This window comes from Triticum aestivum, chromosome 1A (genome assembly GCF_018294505.1).
Source record: "Triticum aestivum cultivar Chinese Spring chromosome 1A, IWGSC CS RefSeq v2.1, whole genome shotgun sequence".
NCBI classification, from domain to species: Eukaryota; Viridiplantae; Streptophyta; class Magnoliopsida; order Poales; family Poaceae; genus Triticum; species Triticum aestivum.
The window spans coordinates 509,638,965-509,648,310 of NC_057794.1; the positions used below are offsets into that span (position 1 = coordinate 509,638,965).

Consider the following 9,346-nt stretch of genomic DNA (forward strand, 5'->3'; position numbering starts at 1 on the left):
GGGGGTGGGGTGGTGGTGGTGGTGAGGAGCTGGTCTCGTCTCAAGAAACCATTTCAACCCTTGATCATGGAGCTTCCCTTTCCAAGTAGCAAAATGATAAATGGAAGGTGTCATTGCGTACAGGTTGTCCATCCCGACCGAAACATATTCTGGAACAAACTTCTGATCAGGTCACGCTATTGTCGGCTGACTGAACTTATTTTGCACTGCTTTCAAGTAAAGAACTCTTGTGCTAATGCTTTCCTCCACACACAAAGATCACTCCTACTCTCTTTTAAAGTTAGCTTCCCATCACATCTTGCTCCTTGCCGATGCGGTATTGTTGTCTGGGATGTTCAGCTGGACAAGCTAGATACAAGACAGACTCTTCTGCGATGTGCCTGCATGCTGTCACCAGGCACTGGGATCAGACAGGTCTAGCTGGACGCGAGCAACAATGTCTATGCCAGCCTACAAGCAACATCTATCCCCTTTTTTCCCTTTTATCTTTTTTACGGTGTGTCTTATGCATATATATCCATTTTATATGAAAGCACAGAACGAAACACCGGAACTCTCTGGTACCAATAATAATGTTCCATTCCAAACACCAAACTAGGAAGCTCGCCAGAATGGAATTAATAAGTATGTCTAGTACAGTACTTGTGGAGAACTCAAATTTGGAACATGCCTCTGCTGTTTCCTAGTTGAACTAAGTAAATGCTCAGGCAAGTCGCCTACTTAAGATTTTGGGCAGGAAATAACAGAACAATTATCATGGTGCATGTTTTGATTATTGCTTTGTACCGTTCTGTAATGAATCTGATATCCAGTGTTGGACACTGAAGGTTACTGATCAATGGCGCACAAACGTGGTGTGTAGGTTATTTATCTCCTCTTGTTTCTCTTGGTAATTTTCTTTGCCCGCTTCTCTTGCTTCAGTGCATTTGCTCTTTGCTTCATATAAACAAGATTTTTGAGGTAGGAATATCAGAGCATCTGGCAAATAAGTTGCAACATATGAGCATTGACTTGGTTGAAAAGGTACTAGTCTCCAAGCCGGTGCTGTTACTTCCACAACTAACTAATGAAAGTTTGAACTTAAGAAGTTCCTTTATTCTTGGATGCATATGTTTTCAGGCAAATTCTTCAATTACAGCAGAGCTGGATTATGTATCGAATCTGGTTAGTACTCGTACCGTTGTCCCTCACTTTGAATGCAGAAGAAAGTCTGTGCATGCGTTTTACCCTTGTCTTTGACTTACATTGATATGCTGTGATATTTTAGATCATTACATACAACAATATGACCATCTCAAATTTTTGAAATAGTATGAGTTAATGCTATACCGTATAGCTTTGTACAAATCTGCCTACTGGTATCTCTAACTAGGCAACTGATCTTAGTGAATTATATGAATTGGTGTGGTCAGCAAGCACTCGGCTTCTAACATCATGTAGCATAGATTTGCATGAAATGATTTACGGATACTCTTGTATGAAAAGTTATTTGTGAAATTTGTTGCTTCAGACCTTGGTAAACATTTTTTTCTTCCTGGGAAGTTAATTCACATTTCTGCTGAATCTGTGGCTCTGTGCAGTGAATGAGTGGTTGTGTTACAATTTTATCCAAATAATATGTCAGTATCTTATAGAGTGAATACATATTTATTTTTCTGGGGATTTTTGAGGCTTGCTGTTGTTGTTTCACCTTTCATAAAATGATGACCTCTATCTATTATTGATAGGTGATTGGTGTCATTGACGTACAACGGAGTAAGGAAAAAGGCTATGAAACATTGGTGAAAGAAAATTTATGTGATGAGGTCAGGCCTTGGGGTGCTTATCCTGGAGCTGTATTCTATTGTCCTATAAATTATACTTTTTAATCGATCCCATACTTTACTTTATATTCAATAATCATTTAGTTGTAATCTATCACTAAAAGCCAATTATCAAACTCCCATCTCTTTGTGCAATAGTTGAAGCAGGCTTATTGCTTTGCCTTGAGCCTAACCAGTACTTGTGGTATTCGTCCTGTTCAGTTGTTGCAGTTGGTGATTGCCATATAACACTATTAAATAGTTTTTTTTTTCATTTTCCTCAAATCATAGTTATGTTCTGCTTTGCTAAATACTCCCTCTGTCCCATAATATAAGATGTTATCACGACCAATATGTGAGTACATCGGTTGTAATAACGTCTTATATTATGTGACGGAGGGAGTACTTCAATGGCTCACAGGGGTCTGGTCGAATTGGGTAATAAGAACAGATCGTTGTGTTGTGTGGACCTTGTCTGCACATTTGGGTGGGTGTGCACATATGTGGGTACTATTTAAAGTTTGAACACCATTCTTTAATGTGATAATAATTCATCATAACATTAAATCTTCTTGGCAACTTCTGTGGTTCTTCAAAATATCTTGATTTTCCTTTTAAGTTTGGTATCTAGTATTGTATGTTTGCTTTTTCTCAACGATATGGCCTTGTTCTTCTAATCAAATGAACCTCCTTGTGAAATATAGTTGGATGAACTGAGGATGGTGTATGAAGGATTACCTGACTTTCTGGAGCAGGTGATGGATCTTCCAAAGTGAATTTAATTTGAAGCGTCAACTTTTTATGCCTTTGTTCGGTAAATTGTAACAGTTTAGCTGCTTCTAGGTTTCAGCTAATGAAAATGCCTCCTTCCCTTTCTCGCTCGAATGCAGAAAAGCTCCGCTAATTGTCTATGTACACCAAATAGGTATTTTTGTTGCTGATCCCCAGATAGAACTTTATTCTTTTTATCCTGTTAAATTTGATACTATCGAGCCCTCCATATGATATACATTGCTATTGCATGCGCAAGCTTTGTCCTCTTTCTTTTATTTATGCTATGGAAGGTCTCCGTTTCTACTATACTAACATGAAATATACATAGCAGGGGTTCTTACTAATTTGCTTTCTTTTTTTAGAAATCAACGTATTTTTTTCGGTCATCAAGCATTTTTTTTGGGTCCAAAGTTAATCTTACAGGAGAACACGTTAGTTAAATTCCTTTTACCCTTGGTAGTTCGGCTCAAATTTGTGTGTTAGTACAGCTGGGTACTCTGGTTACACTTTGATGTAGTTGCATGAGAAACATTAATTGAGAACACCAAGAGGGAGTTCTAGGAAGGCTTGGAGGACATGGTTAGGAGTGTACCGTTTGGCAAGAAGCTCTTCATAGGAGGAGACCTCAATGGGCACGTGGGTACATGAAGGGGTGAATGGGGGCTTTGGTTATGGCATCAGGAATCAAGGAGAAGATGTCTTAAGCTTTGCTCTAGCCTACGACATGATCGTGGCTAACACCCTCTTTCAAAAGAGAGAATCACACCTGCTGACTTTTAGTAGTGGTTCAGGCTGCAGATGGGAGTGGAATTAAATGGGACTAATCAGCCCATCCCACCTAAATTGCATTAGTGGGATCCCATTGGACAAAAGGAAAATTAAGTGGGCTAGCCCTATTAACCCATTGGGAACCCACCTCACCCACCAGCCCCTTCCCTCCCCTCATCGCGAGCGACGGAGGCGGCGCTGAAAGCCATGAGGAGATGCCATCCAACAACTACGTGCCGGCATGCTGCCAACGCTTGGTCACCTGGATGAGCACAAACAGCCGCACTAACACCTGAACCGTGAGTATGGGGATGACCGCCTGCAGCTGGGCAACGAGGCACGATTTTCTCCTCCTGTTCATGCAAGTGCGCCCCGCGAGCAGAAGCTCACCGCCCCCCGCGTTGGGCAACTCCACCGCACCTGAACCTGACGCGCCCGTGCCGTTGCACCTGACGAGTTCATCACTACTCGTACACCAAGACCGCCCGGCCCCTCCTGCACCTACAACCCACAGCAGCTCGTTGGCGCAGTCGCACCCCTGCACGTGTCATGCGCCACCAGAGGCGACCAAGGTACCTTGCAGTTCATCACCTCCGACGGCACTGACCCGTCGGGACCCCGGCATTCCAGCCGCGCCTTTGTCTCCCCCTCTCGATTGAGCGCCGTGCCCTAGAAAGAGACCATCTCGCCGACCGAGTCCTCCGTGGCCAGCTTCGACAGGGCCCAGAACCGGCTCCCGTGAACCGGCGACGATCGTCCCGAGGCTTCCGCCCCGCCCTCATCGACGGCAGTGTAAGGGAGGGCCGCCGTCGCAGTATCCGCCAAGCTGTCGGCGTGTCCCGCTCCAACGGCCATCTCCTCTTCCATCATTATGTCATGCAAGCTACTGGTTCGGCTGCCTGCGGCGATCGTGTTTGTACGCGTTGTGGCTCATCTTCATCGTGAGTGCATTTGCTAGTAAATGTGATCCCACTTGTGCCCACATAGTTTGCGTAAGTTGTGACGGGATGGCTGGTGATTCCCACCAAACGTAGTGGGATCAAGTGGGCTAAAGGTGGGAGTCCCATGTATAGTCCCACTTGCAGCCTGAGTAGTGGTCAACACTCTAGCCGGATTGATTTCATCCTCTCGAGAAGAGAAGACAGGCATGCGTGCCTAGATTGTAAGGTGATATCTGGAGAGTGTTGTCCCTTGACATAGCTGGTGGTGACTGACTTCCGCTTTCGGATTTGTGTCCAGCGGGATAAGCGTGCCAAAGTCGCTAGAACGAAGTGGTGGAAGCTCAAGGGGGAGGGAGCTCAGGCATTCAAGGAGAGGATCATTAAGGAGAGCCCTTGGGAGGAAGGAGGCGATGCAAACAATATGTGGATGGCGACTTGCATTCGTAAGGTGGCCTTAGAGGAGTTTGGAGTGTCCAGGGGAAGTAAAAGAGAAGCTAAAGATACTTGGTGGTGGAACGATGATGTCCAAAAGGCTATTAAGGAGAAGAAAGATTGTTTTAGACGCCTCTACCTAGATAGGAGCGCAGACAACATAGAGAAGTACAAGATGGCAAAGAAGGCCGCAAAGCGAGCTATGAGTGAAGCAAGGGGTTGGGCGTATGAGGACCTCTACCAGCGGTTAGACACGAAGGAAGACGAAAGGGACATCTATAAGATGGCCAAGATCCTAGTGAGGAAGGCGAGGGATGTTGACCAAGTCAAATGCATCAAGGACGGAGCAGACCGGTTCCTAGTGAAGGACAAGGAGATTAAGCATAGATGGCGGGAGTACTTTGAGAAGCTGTTCAATGGGGAGAATGAGAGCTCTACCATTGAATTGGACGACTCCTTTGATGATACCAACAGGCATTTTTGTAGCGAATCCAGGAGTCAAAGGTCAAGGAGGCTTTAAAAAAGATGAAAGGAGGCAAGGTGATGGGCCCTGATCATATCCCCATTGAGGTGTGGAGAGGCCTCAGAGACATAGCTATAGTATGGCTAACTAAGCTTTTCAACCTCATTTTTGGGGTAAACATGATGCCAGAAGAATGGAGACGGAGTATATTAGTACCAATCTTCAAGAACAAGGGGGATGTTCAGAGTTTTTACTAATTACCATGGAATTAAGCTGATGAGCCATACATGAAGCTATGTTAGAGTCATTGAGCACCGCTTAAGAAGTATGACAAGCGTGACAAAAAATAGTTTGGTTTCATGCCTGGGAGGTCGACGATGGAAGCAATTTTCTTGGTACGACAACTCATGGAGAGATACAGAGAGCAAAAGAAGGATCTGCATATGGTGTTCATTGACTTAGAGAAGGCCTATGATAAGATACCACGGAATGTCATGTGGTGGGCCTTGGAGAAACACAAAGTCCCAACAAAGTACATTACCCTCATCGAGGACATGTATGCTAATGTTGTGACAAGTCTTTGAACAAGTGATGGTGACACTGATGACTTCCCGATTAAAATAGGACTGCACCAGGGGTCAGCTTTGAGCCCTTATCTTTTCACTCTGGTGATGGATGAGGTTACAAGGGATATACAAGGAGATATCCCATGGTGTATGCTCTTTGCGGATGATGTGGTGCTAGACGATGATAGTCGGACGGGGGTCAATAGGAAGTTAGAGCTATGGAGACAAACCTTGGAATCCAAAGGTTTTAGACTTAGTAGAACTAAAACCGAGTAGCTCTCAGCTGTATATAGCATGAGGTGCGGTTTCAGTACTAGTAGGCACGAGGAGGAGGAGGAGGTTAGCCTTGATGGGCAGGTGGTGCCTCAGAAGGACACCTTTAGATATTTGGGGTCTATGTTGCAGAAGGATGGGGATATCGATGAAGATGTGAATCATCGAATCAAAGCTGGATGGATGAAGTGACGCCAAGCTTCTGGCATTCTCTGTGACAAGAGAGTGCCACAAAAGCTAAAAGGCAAGTTCTATAGGACGGCGATTCGACCCGCAATGTTGTACGGCGTTGAGTGTTGGCCGACTAAAAGGCGACATGTTCAACAGTTAGGTGTGGCGGAGATGCACATGTTGAGATGGATATGTGTCCACACAAGGAAGGACCGAGTCCGGAATGATGATATACGAGATAGAGTTGGGGTAGCGCTGATTGAAGAGAAGCTTGTCCAACATCGTCTAAGATGTTTTGGGCATATTCAGCACAAGCCTCCAGAAGCGCCAGTGCATAGCGGACGGCTAAAGCGTGCCTATAATGTCAAGAGAGGTCGGGGTAGACCGAACTTGACATGGGAGGAGTCCGTAAAGAGGGATCTGAAGGACTGGAGTATCGACAGAGAACTAGCCATGGACAGTGGTGCGTGGAAGCTTGCTATCCATGTACCAGAACCATGAGTTGGTTGCGAGATCTTATGGGTTTCACCTCAACCTACCCCAACTTGTTTGGGACTAAAGGCTTTGTTGTTGTTGTTGTTGTTGTTGTTCATAAGAATGGAGTGAGTATGTGACCATCGACTAAGTAATTAGGTTCATTGTTCAAATATTTGTTTTAGCTCCTTGTTTGACTAGTACAAATTAAAGTTTGAGGCAATATCTGCAAGAAGATAAGGGTTTGAGTCTGGTCTGCATGTGGATTGGAAATATTAGCTATTTGTTTGTAAACTTCTTTCTGGTTGTGATTTACTAGTTTCTTTGTCTAATTTACTATAGTTGGTACTGGAGTGTTACAGGTTGCTGGATAGTGCTTGTAAAATGCAATATGCAATCGTTCATAGGAACTAAAAGTTAATAATGAGAACACTCATGTGTTTACCATTTATGACACTAACAGGATACTTGATGTGTTTTTTTGATGAGAAGATAAGTGAGGCCTTGTTAATAGAACTTCAAGATTTTGAATTTGCGGTAAGCTGTGTGTTGTTTTATTTCGTTTGATTGTTAATGTGTAATAAGTTCTATGCTCATCAGTTTTCAGAGGATGGGGAAGAGAGAAGGTTCTACTACCATACTCAGAAGACAAGAGAGCTGGACAACCTTCTGGGAGATATTTATCATAAAATTCTTGGTAGCTTAAATAATTTATCTACTTATTTAATTCTGCTCCCAATGCTGTGGTTTCTTATCGAATTATGTATACTGTTGGTGCAATAATCATATTTTCCCTGATGAAGATAGAGCTACACTTACAAATGAGTTTATTTTGAACTTGATGTTCGATGGTACTTTACCTTTAAAGTTACAGGCCATGAATAAGCAAACAGTGAGCATTTCACCTTAACAAGTTTATCTTGCCATCTTCTCCAGATATTACATGCCTGTGGATTTCGGAATGTAATTTTATATTCATCTGCCAATTTCTTGCTATTTTATATTTTGTTCCAGAAATTTCTATAGTTCAAGTTTACATGTAACCTTTTTTAAAAAAACGGGTCTAAATGTGTGTCTTATTGAAGTTTCAATGGATATTCTTCTTGTATTTCCATAAATCTGCAAATGGATAATGACTTTGGCGTTGTTGCGCTGACAGACATGGAAAGAGCAATCATAAGGGATCTAGTATGCCGTGTTCTTCAGTTTCTACCTCAACTGACAAAAGCAGTGAACTTTGCAGCAGAACTTGATTGGTATGCACATATTTGTTACACACATTCAACTTACTGACAATATGGCGATCTAACGAGCTCCTGTTCTGTTACATTAGTATTTTATCATTGGCAATTGTTGCGCGCCAAAACAATTACGTGAGGCCCATCTTAACTGAGGATTCCATACTTGAGATACAGAATGGAAGGTTAGTATTGTTTTTTTTATTCCCATGTTACATGTTAGTTGGGTATTACTAACAGTCTTATGGTTGAAGGCAATGAACTTACTTCAACAACAATTTAGACATGCTTTGCAGGAAATGACCGTTGACACATTTGTTCCAAATGATACGAAAATCCGCAGTGCAGGTGGCTAGTTCCCAAGATATTTGATATTCTAAACTTAGTACTTCTCTTATTGTCAAGAATATGATTTATGGCTATTTTTATCTCAGGAAGAATAAACATAATAACTGGACCTAACTATTCAGGGAAAAGCATTTACATTAAGCAGGTAATGTTACCTGAGAAGTGCTTTGTGCACCCCAAACTAAATTGCACAAATGCTTAGGCTGTATCAGTTAGTTCTGGATTAAAACATGGCTGCAGATCAGATCGTTAATGTACTTTAAATTTTGTGTTTTTTTACTTCCTAGGGAGAGCATGTACGAACTCCTACTTTCATGAACTCAAAGTTGCGAAATAAAGTTCAAGTTGCGTTGGATATTTGCTTTCAGGTTGCATTGGTGGTTTTTCTTGCTCATATTGGAAGCTTTGTTCCTGCTGATTCTGCTGTTGTTGGATTGACTGATAGGTTTGTGTTTATATGACATGTTTCAGTATGAAGAATTGAGGGGAAATTATTAGTGTATTAGTGTTGTAGGTCAAATGCTAATATGTATACGGTTCATGACACACAGTTATCGTAGTAATCCTAGATTGAAGTTTTATATATCTGACATGTTTAATAACGTTTTGTAGGATATTCTGTGCAATGGGAAGCAAGTCAATGACAACTGAGCAGTCAACATTTATGATTGATTTACATCAAGTTGGAACAATGCTCAGGTATCATATTTGTATCCACCCTTAAGTTGTCTTGCGATCTTGAACATACAACCAAAGAAATTTTGCAGGCATGCAACATCGAGATCACTGTGCTTATTAGATGAATTCGGTAAGGGTACTCTAACAGAAGGTGAGACCACAGAAAATCTGAAATTCTTCCTCCCATCCTCAACATGACTTAAGAGTAGATGGCTAATTTTCTTTCCTGATTCCTTGCAGATGGTATTGGTTTGCTTGGAGGGACTATCAGTCATTTTGCAAATTATGATTATCCTCCAAAGGTTAGGTAGCTGGATAAATGTTACTGTTGATTATGAATCTGATAGTATTGCCTGTCTGATCTTCCTTACAGCCACACTTGAAGTTAATACCATCATTTCATAGTTTACTAGCTCAG

General features: G+C 42.3%; 1 protein-coding gene across 2 annotated transcripts in view; it reads left to right on the plus strand.

Moving 5' to 3' along the window:
- The window catches only part of LOC123061193 (DNA mismatch repair protein MSH5), a 20,366-nt gene that overhangs the window by 8,699 nt on the left and 2,321 nt on the right, over window positions 1-9,346 (plus strand). For both annotated transcript variants that reach the window (XM_044484146.1, XM_044484156.1), the window contains 15 exons: window positions 922-1,023; window positions 1,120-1,164; window positions 1,728-1,805; window positions 2,507-2,557; window positions 2,646-2,727; window positions 7,128-7,201; window positions 7,265-7,361; window positions 7,824-7,920; window positions 7,998-8,087; window positions 8,186-8,250; window positions 8,337-8,395; window positions 8,619-8,695; window positions 8,863-8,949; window positions 9,018-9,079; window positions 9,169-9,230. In XM_044484146.1, the coding sequence (XP_044340081.1) occupies window positions 922-1,023; window positions 1,120-1,164; window positions 1,728-1,805; window positions 2,507-2,557; window positions 2,646-2,727; window positions 7,128-7,201; window positions 7,265-7,361; window positions 7,824-7,920; window positions 7,998-8,087; window positions 8,186-8,250; window positions 8,337-8,395; window positions 8,619-8,695; window positions 8,863-8,949; window positions 9,018-9,079; window positions 9,169-9,230 (1,128 nt within the window). The remainder of the gene's footprint in view (window positions 1-921; window positions 1,024-1,119; window positions 1,165-1,727; window positions 1,806-2,506; window positions 2,558-2,645; window positions 2,728-7,127; window positions 7,202-7,264; window positions 7,362-7,823; window positions 7,921-7,997; window positions 8,088-8,185; window positions 8,251-8,336; window positions 8,396-8,618; window positions 8,696-8,862; window positions 8,950-9,017; window positions 9,080-9,168; window positions 9,231-9,346) is intronic.